We start from the raw sequence: 21648 nt of genomic DNA on the forward strand, positions 1-21648 counted from the left end.
AATTTCATCTCTTGTGAGAAAGGGAAGTAGGGTTTGACCCATAGGATAGGAGAATTCTATTAATGAGATGTTTAGTCATTTGCCTTTTCTAAAAATTTGTTTTCTGGAACATGCACATTTGTTACATCTTGCTTTTGGTTTACATTTTCTTCGAATCTTATTATTAGAGCTGGACAAAAGTTGGAATGTCCAAATTAGAAGAAAATGTTAAAATTTGTAGTTTCCCACTGACTGAAAATTTCTTCGCAGAAATATTGAAAACTTTGACAACCAGTTTCATTTTGATAATAGGGAAATGGTTTGTTTTGGCCTTATTTTTTTAGACGTTATATAATATTATTTAATGTCATAGTCAAGACAGCACTGTTGAAATTGAATGTTTCAATACCTTTTCATCTAAAATTTTCAGTGAAATCAATGCATTCCAGTGAAACATAGATTTCATTGAATAACCATTTTCTGATGTATAGTAATTCTGTTGGAAATTGTGTGACCAGCTCTACTTAGGCCTCTTATTACTAAGTAGTGCCCTTGTAGACCCAATGTGGGGGAAATTCCCATTGATATCTGTGGGAGTTTTCCCAGTGGATAGGGTTAGGGTTCTAGGAGCCTGGGTAACTTTTTTATTCCTGGCTCAGCTACTGATCTGTTGTGTGATCCTGGGCAGATTCATTTCAATTCGTTGTACTTCTGTTTTCCTCTCCCACCATTCATCTTGTCTATTTACATTGTAGTTTCCTTGGGGCAGGAGCTGTCTTTCAATATAGGTTTGTGTAGCACCTTGCACAACAGAGCCCTAGTTTCTGTTAGGTCTGCTAAGTGCTACTGCAGTCAAGACTATAAATAATAAGATATGTACGTTCAGCTCCAGATGCTCTTTGTAAAGTATGCCTATAATTGAATGTGCCTTTTATTTTTTTGTCTTTCCTTATATAGCAATACTCATGATATATATTATATAATAGCATGTGTTTTCATCAGTACTTACAAATTTCCATCTGCCACATGGTACCTGCATTGCATTTTGAGGACCTTGCATAGAAAATGCTATAGACTTGCAAAAAACATATATTTTTTACATCATTATCCTCAATTTGGGCTGAGGCCTGGGAAACCCTTGACCCGGTTAGAAAGGTGCTTAGCATCTGCAATGCATATGGATTTCAAAGATACTCCTTGGATGCCTGGCATCTCTGAAATTCAAGTTCCCATTGCATATTTCTGAATATTTGCAAATGGAAGTAAACAAAAAATCCTCACGTACATCCACGTTAATAACACTTTTTTAGAAATCTAGGTTACTGATTGAAATAATTGATTTTAGTTAATTTTACACCTGTATTTTAGATGTAATTTTCTATGGTAAAACTTCTTAATATACTAGTGATATAATATGTAGAAACAACAAGATCATAATCACTGGAATGTTACTGCAGCGACTTTGTCAAATGTCTGCAGAAGAACAAGGCCGTCGGTATTTTGGGAGGAGTTAGTGAGAGTTGTTGGATTTGTGAACTAATGTAACCAGCAACCAGAGATAAGTGGGCTGTAGTATACTTTTTGTGAATGGAATAGCAACCTATGAATTTAAAATGCACCACTGCTAATTCATTTCCACTATTAAGTATTTAGAAAAATACTTTTTGTTGCCATCAGGGGGAGCTTTTGAGATCTTTGAAGAGTGACTATATATATTTAAAAAAAAAAGAAGAAGAAAAAAAAAAGAAGAAAAAACGTCCCAGCTCAGAAACAGAGATCCACAAACCAGCAAGCAGCCAGATTCTTACCTGTGGCTACAACTAAGCCAGGGAAACCAGGGGAGCTGAATTCCTTAGACTGAAAAATCAGCCAAATTGAGAGAGGATTTTTTCAATCAATCAAAAATAAAATAATAATAATTTTTATGATTTAAAAAACCCCAATACCAAGAGTCTTTTGGAGCATTCAAAAGGCAAACCCTGCTCTGCTGCTACAGCTTCTGGAAAGCAAATGCTCTTCAAAAAGCTTCACTCTTTTTTCCTCCTGATGATCGGATGGGGACCTTTGATGCAACATTTGGATTAGCTGCACACAACTGCACTGAGGGGGACCACAAAAGGGGGAGCCTGGCTGATTGCATAACTTTAAGAAAATAGTAAGAGTGAAAGAAAGAAAGAGAGAATTAGAGAGAGAGAGAGAAAGAGAGAGAGAGGGAGGGAGAGAGAAAGAAAGCAAGCAATTTAAAAAAAAATCTGAGAATCAAGTTTCAAGACTCTTTATGTGCTGCAGAGGAACATGAGGTTTACCAGCAAAGTGCAAAGGGGAGCCTGAGAGGAGAAATAGCTTTCTCTTTTGCCAAGAAAAAAAATAGGAATGTGTGTTTTGGACTGTACTGAGGAGGAAAGCTGGGGAGATTGCAGAAAGGGGTGCAGGGTTTTTATTTCATTGGTACCTTCACATTAATTACCCCTTTAAAAAAACAAATAAAAGGGAAAAGAGAGGAGGGAAAAGAGCAGAAGGGAAGAAAAGAAGAGGAAAAAAGAAATCAGCAAAAGTGTTTGAGACTCTGGAGCTATCTGCCCCTTCAAGCTGATTGATTAGTCATGATCCCTGCAGTTTTAATGGGAATCATTCAATTGGGAAGGTGGAGCACCCTAGAGTAGATTAGCATATTCTTGTTTACTCATCTTCTGAGGGGCTTTTTCTCTTTTCTTTCATTTTGTGGAGAAGAAGGGAGGGGGGAGAGGTTGGGGGAAAGGAGGGGGTTGTGGCTTATGTTATAAAGGAGCCAAAAATAAATAGATTAGAGCATCTTTTTGGGGGGGAGGGAAATCGGTGGGTCTGTGTCTTGGAGAAAGCTGGGTGGTTTTTTTTTTTTTTTTTAGGAAGAAAAAAATAAAGGGAAGAAAATCCAGCAGAGAAAAGAAGAGAGAGAGGAATTCCAGCTTTGGAGAAATAGAGAAGAAGACAGATAGAGTAGGAAGAACAGAGAAATATATTTCAACCAAGGAGGAGTTTTGTTTTTGTTTTTTTATTTTATTTCAAAAGGGAAAAAAATCTATAAGCAGGAAAGAAAGAAAGGAAGAAAAAAAAGAAAAGAAAAAGCAACTGAAAAAGGTTATAAAAAGAGCAAATACCCAAGAAGGGTGAACAGGAGAAGAAAGTCAAGGCAAGGAGGAGCCCAAAGCTGGCAGATCGGGAGGATTTGCAGGGGAGAAGGGGGGGGAAGATTGGAAATGCAGCTCTGGAGTTTGCTGCTGCCTCTTGCGCTTCTTTGTACAGCCCTAGCCAGTGGACCCGAATGTGGGATGGACGAGCGCTCCCGCAGGGCAAGAAGGGACACCAGGCACACCCGCCAGATCCGCTACATTGCCCCGGGCACCTGTGCCACCAGGTTAGCCCGAGGCAGGCGTTCCACTGCTGGTCTGGAGCCTCTGCCTGTCCCCCGCAGGAGGCAACAGCGGGAGGTAAAGGGCGAAGGGGATTCCCTTACCCCAAGCAGGGCGCTCTATTTCAGTGGACAAGGTGATCAGCTGCGGCTGAAAGCAGATATTGAGCTGCCCAGAGATGCCTTCACTTTGCAAGTGTGGCTGAGAGCTGAAGGAGGACAGAGATCGCCAGCTGTCATTGCAGGTAGGTAGCTCCCCGAACCTGTAGCATCCCTTTTATCTTTCACAAGCCTGCAGAACAGCCAAGTGTAGGTGTGTGTGTGCATATACCGTGTATATATTTAAATGCGTGTGTCTATATGTGTGTGTCTGTGTGCATATAGCTATATACATGTCTTGATGTATGGATACACATCTGAGTGTTTATTAGAGATGGCTCTATACTTGAACTAAAAACTCTGCAAACTATGTGAGAGAGTGTGCGTGCGTGCGTGTGTGTGCGTGCGTGCACGTGTATGTGTGTGTGTAAAAGTTAAGGAAACTTTTGCCGGAGGCAATGGCATTATTCCAAACAGACTCTTTATTTTAAATCAAAGTACAAATAGGAAAGCGAGTACTTTTCGTTTCTAATTTAATTTGATGAGGCAAAATATAACTGTAATAAGTGTTTGCATGCATGTGTGTGTCTGTGAAAAAATATGTAATTTGTGTAAGGATGCGCATATGAGGATCCTATTTGATTTCCTTGAGTTTTATTAGCTTTTCAGTTTATTTCAGAAGTTGTCTCTCTAAATACTAGGTTAGCATGTGCTTCCAAAGAGCTGTAAAGGAAGTTTTGGCTATTGTGAATCTCCAGTAGTCAAATTATTTTATAAAGTTCCCAACCTCTGAACACTCAGCTAGAATATGACTGGTACAGCATAGTGGATGTTTTTAGTATTTTTTTTTCTCCCCTTCAAAATCACAAGTGTAACACACACGACTGCAAAGTCAAATTGCCCTATGGAATTGTTTAGTACTGAGACCAGTTCCTGAGCTAAACTGTCCAGTCGTGACAGTAATGAGGAGTATTGCACTTTTCTTATTTAAAAGTTATGAACCTATCAGGAATTTGTGTTCTCTTTCTTTCCCCCTCCCTTTATCTCTCTACTTGAGTGCTAAAGTGCAGTGGAGCTGCCATATGACAACGTAAAAGGTTTACAAACCCTCAGAAGTTCTGCAGCATTTATCTTTGCTCTGAAGGAAGCTGTAGAAAATGGCAATGCTCTTTAAACAAAACCAATCCAAATACGAGGAGAAGCGGTACGGGGGGCAAGAAAGGGGACATATTTTACAGTTCCTTTGGCAAGGAGATTCCCTGAAAGTACAATTTTCCCATGTTGTAGAATGCCTTAAAGGGGCAGTGAGGGTTTCCCCTTCCCCTCTCACTAGAGTCATTTCCTACATGAACCTAGCGGATGCTTTTCTTCTTCTTGATATAGTCACTGATCAGCCTTTAGGGCTGCTTTCCCCTGGTTCCCTGCTACATTCCATTCTTTTATTTCCTTTCTCTTGATTGCACTATACTTGACCTATGGGATTGTTGTCACTTAAGAAAGTCTCTCCCTTCTCAGGAAACCTCCCCCCCCCCCCAAAAAAAAACAAAAACAAAAACAAAGCAGGCTCGGCAGCAAATTGCTTTAATGTTCCTCCGTGCCCAGATGCTGTATTCACTTTTAAGGAGGCGAATGCGGTGCATATGAGACATTGAGCATAGATTGCATTTCTAGGGTAAGGAAAAAAGCTGAAGTCCAACCAGGAAGGAGGGATGAGTGATCTCAAGCAAGGAAGAGATTAGATTATCACCATTCCCCATTATTTATTATTCCCCCTCCTCCCTTATTCCTAATCATGATTTACAACAGCAGGTCTGAAATTGTTTCCCTTTCAAGTGGGAAAAGACAGAGTGCAGGTTTACACAGCTATTGTCAGTGGAAATACGAAGCAAATACATATCCTTATTTCATCCAGCCCTGGAAGTACTATTTTACTAGAATCTGCAATCCACATGATGAGGAATCTCGATACACGCACACAAAGGCACACACAAAGATTGTCAGTAGTAAAATAAAGTATTTTAATTGTATGGGGGAGTTTAAGTTATTGCTTGTATAAAACACCTGACCTGTTTTATGCACAGAAATAACATTCGGCTTGAATAGAAATGCTTCAGTTTAGAACCATAAAGCTTGTAGCTTTACTCCCCAGAACGACGATTTTTTTTTTAAACTCCACCTCCTCTAGTTGAAGAGGAGCCAGGTTTGGCTGTGTGTGTAAACACCTGGAATAGAGCCAAGAAGGAATTCACTTGGAATATCCTCCACACACTAGCGGTCTCCCAGACCTGCAGCAAGCGTAGGAGAGATTAGACTCCCCCCTGAATGAGGAAATCAAGAGTTCTGGATGCCAGAAATGGCTTTCTCATTTTCCCTTGTTTTGGTTGTGACAGATATAGGAATCTCCTTCTGCCCTGGGAGTCACACTGGTGTGACCCCCACAGAAGTCAGTTGTCTGTCTAGACATTAAAATGGGAGGGGAGATAGGGACAAATTCACTGCTGGTGTAAGTGGCCGTCTTGGCCCAGAGAGTCTATCATGGTCTTTACCACTGATATGTTGTGGGGAGCAGGGAGAGGGAATGCGTGGGGTTGTATAGGATGATTACCTCTGTGAAATGAAACTTCTTGTTTTCTCCACTGTCTTCCTATCACTTCCTATGGTCCCCTTCCCAATCTACCCTCACTTCCTCCCCGTTCAGCCCAGGGTCTTAAAACAGTCATTGCTCCATTTGCCGGGCACAGTCAGCGATGTGCTTATCAGGCAGAATGGATGTGCATTGAATTCATTCATTCTAGACCTCAGGAAAACTCCCGAGTTGCCAGCTTCTCCAAGTGAGCCCTGAGAGCGAGGGCACTGCTCAGCTATTCCAGGCTAAAGGGAGCTCCTGTGTGTCTCACACGCCAAATTGCTTGCGTCACCCTTTGCTGCAGTATTCCATTTATTTTTGTAAACGCCTAATTTTATAGCGCTACTCTACTGGTTAGTCATCGCTTTGGGCCATCCCCCTGTCTCCCATCGTAGGCGGCCCTTGGTACCAGGGTCGGCCGATTTTCCCACTGGTTTGAAGTGACGTTATTTCTGCCCTATTTGACCTCACTGATATCAGCTCTGGAATTTTGCGAAGCAAAGTGGTTGAGAAAATTGCAGTGTGGAGTGTGAAAACTTGGGTTGCCCAGAGGCAGACGCAGCCTGGAATATCCCCTCGCTCCTCCAGCCCGTACAGCAGGCACACATGCAACACAGGCAACCTTGTAAACACCGTCCAGTCAGGTTGCACAGCATTTGAAGAGACACGCCCCCACCACCCGCAACACAAACACATTCACCCCCCACACATGCTCAAAGCCAACATCCCTTGGTTTACGATTGCTTTCAGCGACAGCCATTGTCTCGATTGCAGCCCTTCCTACATCAGGCTGCATCTCTAGTGCATAAACCGAGGCAGTCATTTAACCTGGTTAAACGAGGGTGACCTTTAATCCAGCTGGATTACCTAAACTCAGTGCAATATGTAGACTGCAAAGCACAACCGACCCGGCTTCCATTGGATCCCCTTTTACAATGGAATTATATTTCCACCCTAAGAATTGCTAAGACATGGGCTCCTCCCTGCTTGTTCCTGTCTGCCTGTGTGGTGTTGGTAGAAAGCTCAAGAGTGGGCCGGCCTGGGTTTTATTAGCAGTGTGACGTTGACTCTTTAATAGGTGGGAGCTGAGAGGATTGTGTGAATGATCAGACGTGGGAGCTGGAGTAAAAAGGCGTGCCTGCTCCACAGAGTAAAAGTTATTTGTGTTTTGTTTTCTTTTCTTCTTTTACTCTCTCTCTCACACACGCACTGACAGTCTCCCAGTCTCTATCCCTCTTGCTGCCAACAGAGAGCATGATCCCAAGTTAATAGACCTCCCTATGTAAGGGAGTGCCTGTGTTTTCCCAACTTCACTCCTTGGTGAATACATAACGGCAGCAGAATCCAAAGGGAAAGAAATGCCAAAATCAACACAGTGGAGCTCTTTTTAAAGCCACAGCCTCAGTGTACAGTCAGCTGGGGAGAAATGCCTTGAGCCAGGGTGGGACCAATGGGCCCATCGGAAGGTACGCAAGAGATACAATGTAGTGCTCTGGTGTTCAAACAGCAGCATTAGAGCACGTCGGCACACAGCTTCTTGCTCATTTAATTTCCTCCTATAATGTTTAATCTGGTGTCACATTGATACCCTGCTGCTGGGCTCAGTGGGTGGCTGATTTTTAGCAAGTGAACTTTCAGCTGAGTAACGGCTTGTGCCCAGATGCTATAGATATTCCCAAATACAAAACAGATAGGTAGGCAACGTAGTATCAAACAGACAGATAATGACGCCTCTTTTGATCTTCAGCAGTCGGCAGTTGTACGTGTTTATGGATTCGTCATTGTTTTTTTAAATTAAATACCTATCACTTACTGCATGACTGCAGGGTGCTGTGATGCCAAGGTAGAAGGAATAGAAGAGAAAGGTGCGGGGTAGAACAACAATATATAGTGAATGTATCTCTGTTTATCTGCAGAGTAGGTACAGTTCAGCATGCCGCAGGAACAGTCTTCCATCAAGATGTCCTACCAATGTGGGCAAACCCTGGCCTGAATCAGCCACCTGTGGGGTGAGAGGATAAATCAGTCTTACACCCTAGTTCACTGTATAGAGTGGCAATTTGGGTGGAAGTTTTGTGCAGTGCATATCTGTCCACTGAGATTAGGAATTTAGCCACTGATTCCTTATCATTTTAGAAACAATGTGGTGCTTTCGTGATGTATTTCTTTTTGAGAGCAGAACCAGGGAGGGGGATTTGGAGAGGATAGCAACATTGGGAGTAGAGTGATGGGGAAACCTCATACTTATTTGGGGGGAAATTCATGGGGTTTTCATGGGTTTTTTTAACTCCATCTGTCTCTCTCCTCCCACAGTGTAGGCAAGGTAGAACTGATGAAAGGAGGAAAGTTCCCAAAACCTTGAGGAGACTTTCAGGTCTAGAATCCAGAGAATATTTGATGGCCCTGATATTTGGGTTCTGCTGGCTATTCAAGCAAGCAGACCACCATGTTCAGGAACTGTTTACAAAAGAGGCTACATTCTGGCTTCACTAATGAAAGGAAAGGAAAGAGGAACATTGGTGCTGGTGGTAGGTATGTGTGAGGGGGGTTGAATATGTAGAAGGTGGTAAATTAAGATTTCCAAATGCTGAGGTTTCTCACAGGATGAGCTGGTTCCCACAAGTCCCACATAGATTTTGTCCTCAGACCTTGTGAGAGGTCTACCTTCCATAAGTCAAGCCTGTGGCTCAGTTAGGGTGTGTCTACACAGCAAAGTTATATTGGAATAACTGCCATTATTCCGAAATAACTATAGGGAATGTCTACACTACAGCACTAATTCAAACTAAGCTAATTCGAATTAGCGCATCTAGACTTAAAAACTAGTTCGAATTAACATTTTGCTAATTCGAACTAGCATGTCCACACTGAGTGGACCGTGAACGGAGGTTAAGGATGGCCGGAAGCAGTGCTGGCAGGGCATCAGAGGAGGACTTAGAGTATGGAACTGCTGTCTCAGGCTAGCCGAGGGCTGTGCTTAAAGGGACCCGACCCCTACCCCGGACAGACAGTTCTCAGGGGTTCCCCGCTTGCAAACAGTCCTGGCTTGGAGTGCCCTGAGTGCCCACACTTGGCACATCACAGCACTCGGCCATCTGCCCGGCTGCACTTGCCGCAGGCTGCCATCCAGAAGGGGGGTCAATCAAGGGGCTTCAGGAGAGCTTCCACCCCGAGGAGCCCGCAGAGCCAGCCCAGTCCTCCTCATCGGGGGCTCATACCCCATTCCTCCCTCACCTCCTTCCACTTACCCCTCCCTAGTCCCCCTTCCTGATGTACAAAATAAAGGACACGTGTGTTCAGAAATAGAAACTCTCTTTATTGAACAAAACTCGGGGATACTGGGAAAAGGAACTGGGAGAGGGGAAGAGAGAGGGTGGGAGAGGGGAGGGCAACTAAAATGATCAGGGTTTTGGAACAGGTCCCATATGAAGAGAGGCTAAAGAGACTGGGACTTTTCAGCTTAGAAAAGACGAGACTGAGGGGGGATATGATAGACGTCTATAAAAGCATGAGTGGTGTGGAGAGGGTGCATAAAGAAAAGTTCTTTATTAGTTCCCATAATAGAAGGACTAAAGGACACCAAATGAAATGAATGGGTAGCAGGCTTCAAACTAACAACAGAAAGTTCTTCTTCACAAAGCAAATAGTCAACCTGTAGAACTCCTTGCTGCAGGAGGCTGTGAAGGCTAGAACTAGAACAGAGTTTAAAGAGAAGTGAGATAAAGTCATGGAGGTTGGGTCCATGGAGTGCTATTAGCCAGGGGGTAGAAATGGTGTCCCTGGCCTCTGTTTGTGGAAGGCTGGAGATGGATGGCACGAAACAAATGGCTTGGTCATTGTCTTTGGTCCATCCCCTCCAGGGTACCTAGTGTTGGCCGCTGTTGACAGACAGGCTACTGGGCTAGATGGACCTTTGTTCTGACCCAGTACGGCCATTCGAAGCTCAGGGCTCAGGGTCGGGGGTCTCAGTGGACCACCTTTATTTTCATGCAAACTTGCTCCTGGGTGGCCAGGCTGGCAGCTCTCCTGCCCTAGACGGCCACTTTCCTGTGCCTAGTGCGGAGGTCGTGGATGAGGTCCACGATGTCTGCATTAGACCAGGCGGGCGCCCACCTCTTGCGGACCTGGGCAGGCTCCCGGCAGCCGCCAGCCTGGTTCCAGGAAGAGGCGGAGAGCTGGGTGGCAGCGGGTGGCTGGCTCGAGCCGTGCCAGGTAGAGGGTCTGCTGGCTGGGTGTTGGCAGGCCTGCACCTGGCACGGGCACCCTAGCCAGCCCGTACCCCTTTAAGGGCTCCGGGGCCGGGAGGGGGGCAAAAGAGTTTCCCTGGTGGTGCCCAGAGTGGCCACCAGGGCAAGCTGGGAAGGGTTAGCCTCCCACTAGTTTGAATTAAGTGGCTACACAGCCCTTAATTCGAACTAGTTAATTTGAACTAGGCGTTAGTCCTCGTGGAATGAGGTTTACCTAGTTCGAATTAAGCGCTCCGCTAGTTCTAATTAAGTTCGAACTAGCGGTTCGCGTGTGTAGCGCCTATCAAAGTTAACGTCTGTTAGTTCAAATTAACTTTGTAGTGTAGACATACCCTATGTGAGCATCTACACAGCAATTCTGTTATTTTTAAATAATTTTGAAATAATGGACAACTTATTCCAACTTCTGTAATCCTCATTCTATGAAGAATAACACCTATTCCAAAATAGCAATTTTGAAATAAGGCACATATAGACTCTCCACTTCCACTATTTTGAAATAGCCCCTCACCATTGTAAGTTATTCCTCATGGGGATCTAATCAAGATAGCACGTCTCGGACTAATTTTGAGGCTTCCCTGCAGTGTAGATGTGCTATTTTGAAATAAGCTATTTCAGAATAACTGTTCCAGAATAGCTTATTCCGAAATAACTGTGCTGTGTAGATATAGCCTTAGAGAACATCTGCACAGCAAAACACGTGCTTGGGTTAGCTTATTTGAGTTAGCTTCAGTCCAGCTAGCGTGGGTAACAACAGTAATGAAGAGAGCACGGCACAGGATTTGGAGCAGACTAGTGAGTCAAATACATGCCTAGGATCTGTGGGTATGTCTACACTACCCTCCTATTTCGAAATAGGAGGGTAATGTAGGCATACCGCAATTGCAAATGAAGCCCCGGATTTGAATTTCCCGGGCTTCATTTGCATAAGCCAGGCGCCGCCATTTTTAAATCCCGGCTGGTTCGAACCCCGTGCCGCGCGGCTACACGCGGCACGAACTAGGTAGTTCGAACTAGGAAGCCTAGTTCGAACTACCGTTACTCCTCGTGGAATGAGGAGTAACGGTAGTTCGAACTAGGAAGCCTAGTTCGAACTACCGAGTTCGTGCCGCGTGTAGCCGCGCAGCACGGGGTTCGAACCAGCCGGGATTTAAAAATGGCGGTGCCCGGTTTATGCAAATGAAGCCCGGGAAATTCAAATCCCGGGTTTCATTTGTAATTGTGGTATGCCTACATTACCCCGCTAGTTCGAACTAGCGGGGTAGTGTAGACATACCCTGTGCTAGGTTGCTACTCCTGCCCAGAGGCCAAAGCTGTCTGTCTTCACTTCTGTTATCCGCTCTAGCTCGATTCAAGCTAGCTTGTGAGTAGCTTTTGCTGGGTAGCCATATCCTGAGAAAGGGAGATCTGCAGAAATGACCTCCAGGGACAAGGGCTGGAGAGAAACATTGGGTTGGGCTCGCCATAGTGGACTTAAAGACACAAGGAAGAACATCAGTCAGGGGGAGCAAGCCCATATAGACAGCTGGACCCTGGGAGAACTATGTGTATAAGGGAGCTACTTAGTCTCCATCTGTGAAATGGGGATATTATTTTCTTTCTCCAGCCCCTTTGTCTGTCTTGTCGATTGAGATTGTAAGCTCTTTGTGACAGTCTTTGTTATGTATTTGTACATATCCAGGCACAATAAGCTCTGTTCTTTGGTATGGCCTCTAGGCATCACATAATACAAATCAATATTATGAATAATGTCTTTTCTTCCTTAAATCGCCCATTATATCGCAAATAGCCCTAAAGCTATGCTCCATGTAGCATTCACTACCATCTTTTCTACTAAATACTAGCCTGGAAATATCAGATTATACCAATCCTACTATTCTACATATTAAAAAAATACTACAATATTTTACAGCCGTGACCCTGCACACTACCAGTTTGTTGCTGCTTTGCTTGGGACAATGAATGAAGACTATTCCAGAGAATGTATTTGTTTTTTTGCAGGTGTGATGTCTAAAACATACATTTCCCTGCCTGATTCTGAACTCATGCCAGTGTAAATCTGTAGTAATTTCTCTTGCCTTGGTGTAAATGAGATGTGAGTTTCTTCTTTATTTTTATTCCAGCTTTCTGTTGGGGGAAAAAAATCCCTGGCTCTTCTTCTATTAATTCCTGCTCACCTCTAACCCCTTTCTATTCTTCTCTCTTTCTCTTACACACACACACACAATTCCCAAAGCCCCTTTGATTTTTCTCCGATCAATAGAGCATTTAAACTGCAGTCATAAAGGAAAGAAAGCTTGTTTATTCTTCTAAATTGTTTGACACAAGTGAAGGATCCTGCAAACTCCGTGGGTTTCATTTCATGCATGTGTTTGATATACATTTCAAGCTCCACAAAGCCATACATAAAAGAAGGCATTATTACAATGGCCCATTGGGAGGAAAATCTGTGAAGAGTGTAAAAGCAGTGGGGGAAAAAAAAGGAGGGTTAGCCCGCAGGATGAAAGGAAAACAAGAGAGCTTGAGACAGTTCCCAGAATCTCAGATTCTGCCACGCTTACTCAGGTTGATCGTAATAGAACTCTCTGCAAGTAAAGTGCTGCTCCATCTGTAAAAGGTTGACTGCCCCTATAGACAGAATGTCTATAGGCAACATTGTCCAAGCTTATATATATAGTGGGCCAGGTGCTTAAATGGTGCAAATCAACATAGCTCCATTGACATCTCTTTACACCAGCTGAGGATCTGTCATGAGGAACCTGATCTGGAGCCCACTGAGGCCAAAGAAAAACCAGTAAGATTGGTGAGAGTGGGCCATAGCACTAGAACCTTTTGTGTCTCTTCTGTATCCCTGCAGGGTAGAGAACATCCATTGGTTTCCTGCCCTATTTTGCCTTGTATACAGGAACCACACTAAAAGGGGAAAATCACAAAGTCTCATGTCTGAATAATTGGCAAGAGGAAGGAGCTCTTTTTATTTGAGTTGTTTTTGTTGTAATCCAAATTGCTCTGTGGCCTTTCTCTTCCAAACTGGTTCTTTTTTCACTGTTAAAAAAAGCATTTATTCAAAACATACCATCCCATATTCAGGTCTGCTGGATGATGTAAATGTGTAACCTACCAGTCCAATCCTTCCATCCTCTCATCACCATCATATTCTGGGTTCTGCTTTGATGACCTGGTGTCCTTGATTCCCTTTTATTTCTTTCCTTCCTGATAGAGTTCCAGTCTCTTTTACTTTTGCCTGATGAGCAGATATCATGTATGTGGTAGTGTTCATGGAATCCTAGGATTGGAAGAGATCTCAGGAGTCGAGTCAAACCCTTGTAAAAGCAGGACCAATCCCAACTAAATCATCCCAGCCAGGGCTTTGTAAAACCAGAATTTACAAACCTCTAGGGATGGAGATTCCACCACCTCCCTAAGTAACCCATCCCAGTGCTTCACCTCCCTCCCAGGGTATGTCTACTTTACAAGACAAAGTTGAATTAAGATGCGCAACTTCAACTATGCTACTTGGCTACCGCGGCTTTTGGCACTGTCTACGCTACAGGAAGTTGAAGGAAGAACACTCTCCCTTCGACTTCCTTTACTCCTCATGAAAGTAGGGTTACCGGCATTGACTGGAATGCCCCCTGACTTTGAATTAGCTGTCTTAACTAGGCCACTAATTTGAACCCTGGACGATTGACAGTGGCAGCTTCGATCTTCCTCTGTAGAGTAGATTACCCCTAGTGACATAGTTTTTCCTAATATCCAACCTAGACCTCTCCCGTTTCTGTCATCTGTCAACACTGAGAGGAACCTCTCTCCATACTCTTTGGAACCCCCCTTCAGGTAGTTAAAGGCTGCTATCAACCCCCCCCCCCCCCCCCGCACACATACACACACTCTTCTCTTCTGTAGACTACATAAGCCCAAATCCCTCTGGGTATGTCTACACTACCCCACTAGTTCGAACTAGCGGGGGTAATGTAGTCATCCGCACTTGCAAATGAAGCCCGGGATTTGAATTTCCTGGGCTTCATTTGCATGAAGCTGGCCGGCGCCATTTTTAAATGCCGGCTAGTTCGGACTCCGTGCCGCGCGGCTACACGTGGCACGGACTAGCTAGTTCGGATTAGGCTTCCTAATATCCAAACTAGCTAGTCCGTGCCGCGTGTAGCCCACAGAAATTGTGGTCCAATAAAAAGATATTTTCTCACCTATCTGGTCTCTCTAAATACATATCAACTCTTGGATAACCTTGAGCTCTCCAAAGTTCTGTTCATCTTTCACCACATGACGGTAGTGCCCCATATATCTGGAGGGTGTATGTTTGTTTGTTCGTTTGTTTTTTGATTGATTGGTGCATAAGAGTTTTGCCAATCCTTGTTTGAAATGTACATGGTGAGTGGGGGCAAGCATGTGTTTGTGCCTTCCTGGAATTACTGATCTTATCCTGTTTAATATCCACCCTATTGCTATGTACATATGGAGCAAGAAGTCACTTCAATTGCCTGCACCCTTCCCATGTTGCCATGAAGTGAAACTGACACACATGGGTTTCAGCATGTGGGAGAGTCAGAGCTACGATATATTAGGAGATATCAGACCAACTCAGAGCAGCAAAAAGCTTACTGCTTTAGAGTAGAAAACCAATCTGTCTTGGGCCAATTAACTCCCCAATGCTATTGGCTTGCCTCCCCTCCTCATAAGATTTAGGTCTCTTTCATCTCTTTCCTTTTGTTTCCTTTCATTTCCTTTCCACTACAGTGTTTTTCCTCCTCTTCCATATCTCTTATTCTCCCTCTCTTTCTATGCATTACATCACTTTTTCCTATGAATTTCCCATCCCTGAGCCCGTCTCATCTTTTCCATCCAATTCCCGGGGGTTTTTTTGGTGGATCTGTGAGAAGAGCAGGTCTCTTCCAGACACAAGGCCATCAGCTACTGGCTCCATTTCTCCATTGTTTCCCTTCCTTAGTTTGTGCTTAGATGCACCTTCAGAAGGATAAAACATTCAGAGTCAGGAAAGGACTCAGATAATAATAGTTTTTTTTTTAATATTTAAAGGAGCAAAGGTTGGGGGAGATTATTACTCAGGGGGAGGAACCCATACGTTTGATTACCATTAGTTTTGTTTATTTTGAGTGTAGGGGATTTTTCACCTACCTTGATTATTCTATACTTTATTTTTGTAATAACAATAACTATGTGCTTCTATGTACCGTCCTGTCATTCGGGGACCTCAACGTACTCTGCAAATGATGATCTACTCCACAGCTATGAGGTTGGTATTGTCCTCAATTTACAGGCAGGGAAACTGAGGTGGGAAGATGCTGTGATGGGGGAGGATGTCACAGGGTGTCCATGACAGGTGGAGGAATAGAACCCCGCAGTCTTGGCTGCGGGTGTGCTGGTTTAGTTCTCTCTAGTGGTATCACATGTTACTACTTATTCTGGGCTCTGCTCCATTTAAACTCAAGGCTACATCTCTAAATTCCTGTCTAACTTTTCCCTGCCCCTGCTCAGATTTTGCAAGGTTTTACTGTGTTGATAAACCAGGTAATTCAAGTGGATACTGATGCAAAATCATTGTTTCTAACATCACTTAGTTTAGCATAGTGACAACAAATGACAGAGGGAGGAGGAGAGAGGGTTTGAGGAATGGGCAACATAAAATCAGAGATTTGTCTTTAAGTAAAATCCCACATCCAAACCCTGTGAACACTGGGGATGTTTAGATCCAGATTACTTGCTGTTATTTCTAACATGGGCCAGCCCCAGAACCCATCTTCTCAGATCAGACCCATCTCTAGTTACGGTAGGAAAGATTAGTACTTCAGGGAAGCCAAACTAGTAACCTACCAGTCCAATAGATATACAGTAGTTTATTCCATGCATCGCTGTCTCTTGCTGATTTCCTTTCTCAGAAGGGTCAAGTATAAGTGTTTACCTTCTACCCATGTCATAAACCTTTTTCTAAACAAACAGGCTCAGATTTGGGCCAGATTTTGAAGAGCTCAGACCCCTCAGCTCCCAGGAGTCACAGTGAGAAGTGCTGGATGCTGAGCCATTTGGAAAGCCAGCCAGAGATAGCTCCGAGATTGTCAGTGGGTTAGAGCAGTGGGTTCTCATTGATTAGAACATGGGTCTGGTTAATAGGCATTTCTGTCTGATGGTTGGTTGTTCCATCACAGGATGGATAGGTCACAGTCCAATTCTTAGTGCACATATGTCCACCAAAACCCTCTGATTAACTGCATTTTTGTCAGCAGTATCAAGAGGGAAGCTAAGGATAGAATGAGCCGTGAAAACAGACCAGAGGGGTCCTCTCATTGAGAATGGAGGTGTCTACTTGATTCAGGGGAAAGTTGCATTCTTGCTGTTTGTATTATACATCTGTTCTATGGATAAACAGAAGGATGCTGTCTCGAGGGTTGTCAACATAACACCCTTCACCAGCAATAGATTAATTATCATTTTCAATGTAAATAAAACAGAAATTGGAGCATTCACACTACTTAATTCTTGAATGGCAGTATTAAGGGAGAGGCAGAAAACTGGGAATCAAAGTTGAATGTTGATGGAGTGTGCTATCTTGGGCAGGAGAAAGGATAACCAGTGTGAGACAGATTCTACTGTTGAGTACATCCAAGTAAATCTGGAGGAACTCCACGGAAGTGTAGGTCAATGGAACTACTCTAGATTTACACCTGCATAGCAGAGTTTTGGACCTACATGTGTAGGACTCAATGGGAAAACAGTGTGCCAAAGACTACGTCTCCCTGAGATGTTCCGTGTGCTGAAGATGATTTAAACGTAGGGAGGCATTCGTTCTGGTGATGCAGTGGGAAGCATTTGTACAGCATGGGTTTGTTTTTCTTTCTGAAGCCTTTTCTGCATGTACCTATTGTATTCCCACTACTCTTGTAAAATCATGCCGTCTACCATTCACACAATACGCCCTTTGTGTCCTTGACAACAAACACATGTAAACGCAAGCCTTGTGGCCCCAAACTTTTTTTCCTCTTTAATGTCCAGAATCCAGTAATAATATTGCCTCTTCTGTTTACAAACACAAACCGCTGGAGGAAGTCCAGAAGGTAGTTAATGAAAGGCAGCCATAGATTTGTTCTCAGGCTGGGGGTTGGAACCAGCAGTGTGATGCATGTTTCCTACTACTCTGCCTCCGTTTAGGGATGTCTCTTTCACAGTAGGTCTGTCAGTCCATCTATGGGGAATGTAGAAGGAAGAGAGAAGCAAGCTGCTTCCAACATCAATTCATTTTTAAAGTGTCAACGCAATAACAATTCAAGGTCCCAAAAGAAAACAAAAGATATTTTGTAAGATTGTGGTAGCCTATGTAGACTTCTGTTCAACCAACTTTGGGCAACTGAAATTCATGCTTAATCAAAGATTGATTCTATCTCCAAACACCAGTGTACATCATGCATCTCTGCCAACATGACTGATCCGTACATTTATACTATGCCTACTTATCTGCATTCCCATATACCTGAACATTTCAGAGATCTCCAGAGCCAACGTGTTGGTCTGAGCCATAGATGTAAACTTTCTCTGATTTACAGGTGTTCGTGCTTCTGGTTTGGTTCCCCTTAGAAGATAGGCCTAGGCCATTTTGGTTTGTGTCTGGAGTCACATCTAAACATCCCCAGAGCTGAAAGGAGATCAATCTGGAGTTCTAATTTGGGATGATCTTCTTCTAAAATCTTTTGGGTAGACACAGTCTTGCTGTCAGTTATCAAGTTAAGACCTGAACCTGCAACATTCAGTCACATGAGTAATCCTTGGTCACATAAAACCATTGAAATCAGAATGAGTGGAGGTTGCAGGACTCCTAGCTCATAAATCTATTGGCACTCTATTTTGGAGTGACTCCTTTAGAAACACTGAAGGCTAGATTCTGACCTCTGTCCCAGCCAGTCTAAACTATTCTGTTGATGTACATGAATTACAAAGGGGTCACAGAAACTCTGAGGAGAATTCCAATAGCATAGGACTGGCCCTTCCCTTTTATTCCCCCTCCATCAGATGAGGTGTGGAGGAAGCCACAGAAGGGAGGGTCTGGAAGGGGATGAACCAATCAGCACTACAATTGTTAGAGACCGTGAAGCAGTGCATAGGCTAGCATGGGAATGCTGTCATAAATTAGAAGAGCCCCTGGGATTCCTTTAACTTGCCCGAGGGACCACCCGGACTTCTAGTGCAGGCAGAATCTAGGCAGCAGCACAAAGGTGCCTTAAAGCCACCTGCTGTGCTGTGCTTTTTTGGCCCAGAATTGAAAGCAAGGCAATGAATGGTCTCAAGGAAGACAGTCACTCATTTGTTTGGCAAGCAGCATTTTCAGTGCAGAGTCCATGGGGTGAGACTTCTGAAAGCTGCGGGCAAAAGAGGGTGATTTGTGGTGAGCATTGGGCAGTGAATAAAAAAATTGATTGCTCCTTGCTGAAGAGAAAATAAGAGAGATGGGGCTAAAGTAAAACCCCACATGGGAACTATACAAATATACCCTAGCTTCTGTAATAGGCAGCAATAAAATCCTGAATCCCCCAAAAGATGCTTGTGCTCTTCTTTAATATTTAGCAGTATTTCACTATCCTCTGGCAGTGGTGTATTTCTCTTCCCACTCCCCTATGTTAACAGCTTTTCTGTAGGGCATGACACAGGTAAACTGAGTGGACAACATTGTTCAAAACCCAATCAACACAACTTGCCATTCAGCTTCTGTGATGTTAATTGGGTGCCTTCAGAGTGCTCAGAACTGGCTGTCTCTGCTCTGAAGAACTTACAGTTTAATTCATATAGAAAAAATAAACTACAGTTCAGGCATTTATCAGACACGGGTGACAGAATAAGCTCCGAGCGGCACAAGGCTTCATGGAGATGTCATGTGGAAGGGCATGGTTGGTTGCAAAGTGTGTTTTAAGGAAGAAAGTGATTGGAGCACAAGGAGATGGAGTCTGCTTGATGATGATTTCAGGAAAAGAACAAAAGTATTTCTCTACTAATAATTTCAAAGGTGGCTGGGTTAGGGTACTTCTAAACTGCAACACTATTTCAAAATAACTAGCACTATTCCGAAATAACTTTGACTATGTTTACACTGCAGGGTTTTTCCAGGATACCAGATGTAACCTGGAAAAACTCCACTGTGTCCAGGGAACGTGTTGTCTCGTCTGCTTTTTTTTTTTTTTTTTTTTTGCGGGAGAGCAGAAGTGCTATTTCAGAAGCCCTGTTTTCCTCCTTCCACATGGAAGAAAGGCTCGTCTGAAAGAGGCGGTATTTCCAAAATTTGGCCCAGTGTAGACGGGTCAAATTTTGGAAAAGCCTCTTCCAAAAAAACTATCAGAAAAATGTCAAAACTGCTCTATAGGAGAAAAATATTTTTTTCCTCCCCTGGGAGGGTGATCTTGGTGAGGAATGAGTCCAGTGTTAGGCAGAGAGATGTTCTGAGTTTCAATCCTGGCTATACATCGGGCCATCCACTTCTGTGTGTTTTTCCTATGTGTAAAATGGAGATAATAATGCCATCCTCACAGGCATGTAGCATGGATTCATTAGTATCTGCACCATGCTTTGGACCTCACAAGTGCTGGTTCATCCTTTGCTGTATCCAAAATGGTTGGAAGAATGTTGACTTCAGAAAGAGGCACCTGACCGGCAGCTGTCAGCTGGCCACCCAGCTCTGAAGGCAGTGCAGGAGTAAGTGTGGCAATACCGCAACCCCCCTACAATAACCTTGTGCACACCCCTCAGCCCTCCTTTGGGCCAAGACTTCCACAGTGAGAAATGATGGTCTCCCCCTCAACATCTCCATAGCGCAGGATAAAAGTACACAAGGCACCAGATTTCACAGTCCATGACAGATTTTTCATAGCAGTGAATTTGCTAGGGTCCTCCCAGTAACTGCTGGGGACCAGCCTAGACGGGGGCCATCAAATTCATTTTCATTTGTGCCCCGAGTAAGGCATAACATTTAGCTCCCCGGTGAGTAAAAAGTTTAGAATGGAAAAAAATAGGCCCCTCAGTGTGCAGGGGAGGGTGGGTGGTGTTAGGGACCAGGGCTTTGCTGACCCCACACAGCTGCATGACCGAGTGTTAGATGGAGGCTCATTCAAACCAGCCAGGCACAGATGGGAACCAGATCTAAGGCTCAGGTAATAATAGGGTCTTTAAGAAAACTCTTTTACAAGCTCTGGGTCTTTGAATTCCTCCCACCCTTAGAAACGTCTGCCAAAGCTTCAATGTCTGAGCCCTCCTTTAGACGGCAATAGTAATTAGTTCTGCCCACCCTGGTGCTTAGTAGGGACTGTCTTGTAAATGCTCATAAATAGCAAAGCAGGATCAGTGTCCCCTTCTGGCTCTGGCACTTTTACCTGTGGAGCTCCCTGGGCTGGCTTGAAGGGGTTGATGAGCATTGGACTGTGCTTAATGCTTTCCCTGTTGAAGCATAGACTCCAGGAGCCTTGTTGCAAGACAGGCGAAAAAACAGGGTAAAATGCCGGACCCGTTAAGTTCAGGAAGCCCAGGATTTCACTGCAGGAGCATGTCCATCTAGGAGTGAATCAGAGGTCTCCTCTCAAAAACTGCAGAATTAATGTGGTTTAGGCTCTTAGGCCAGCGTGTCCGACATCCTCTGAGAATAAAGAGGCAAATGCAAAAGGGGTTTAAAAAAATCCTGGTGGTAACCCTTTTGGTGGTCAGCTTCTTTCTGGGTGGTCTGCCTCAGTCTCAGGGCACAACAGTCCCCTGTGGTATGTACACTCGAGGCTGAAATGACCTCTTGCAGTGACTTCAGCTTAGCTGCAGGTACAAAGAATGGAGCATATGATGCTAATTAGAATCCTGAGATAGGTCCTCAGCTGAGGATGGTTTGGGTCAAATGGGAACTTTTGCCCAAAATTTAGATTTAATGTCTAGACACCATTGTTGCCATTTGCATCCAGAAATGGAAAGATTAAAATAGCATAAGAAAGTTTGGACAAATTATATTTCCGGCCACCCAATCAAACGCAATAACTGCCAGAAATCTTCCAAGGAAGTTAGTACTCATATCATATTTGTCCCACTCTTGCAAACTCATGAGAGCCAGCAACTTTGGGGAAGCTTGTACAAAACTAAACTTTTTGGAGGTTGGCCATCACTTCCACATCTTGCCCATTAAGAATTAAAGGTCCGATTTTCAGAAGTGGCCATACACTTTTGCAGGTGTTTTTTTTTTCCTCTGCAAATATCTGAGCACACATTTTGCATCTGTAATAAACGGCAGGAATAAATACTGGAAGTTAGATATCTAGCTATTT

At 43.8% G+C, this 21648-nt stretch overlaps 1 protein-coding gene across 2 annotated transcripts in view; it reads left to right on the forward strand.

Annotated features, from left to right (window-relative positions):
• The first annotated feature begins 1722 nt into the window (after positions 1-1722).
• Positions 1723-21648, forward strand: part of PAPPA (pappalysin 1) — a 243954-nt gene continuing 224028 nt past the window's right edge. The window contains exons 1-2 of one of the 2 annotated variants that reach the window (XM_075905988.2): positions 1723-2134; positions 2865-3612. In XM_075905988.2, coding sequence (XP_075762103.2) covers positions 3216-3612 — 397 coding nt within the window. In that variant the 5' untranslated portion in view covers positions 1723-2134; positions 2865-3215. The remainder of the gene's footprint in view (positions 2135-2864; positions 3613-21648) is intronic. The other variant, XM_075905990.2, reaches the window with a different exon arrangement.

This window comes from Pelodiscus sinensis, chromosome 23 (assembly GCF_052426305.1).
Source record: "Pelodiscus sinensis isolate ZL-2025 chromosome 23, ASM5242630v1, whole genome shotgun sequence".
NCBI classification, from domain to species: domain Eukaryota; kingdom Metazoa; phylum Chordata; order Testudines; family Trionychidae; genus Pelodiscus; species Pelodiscus sinensis.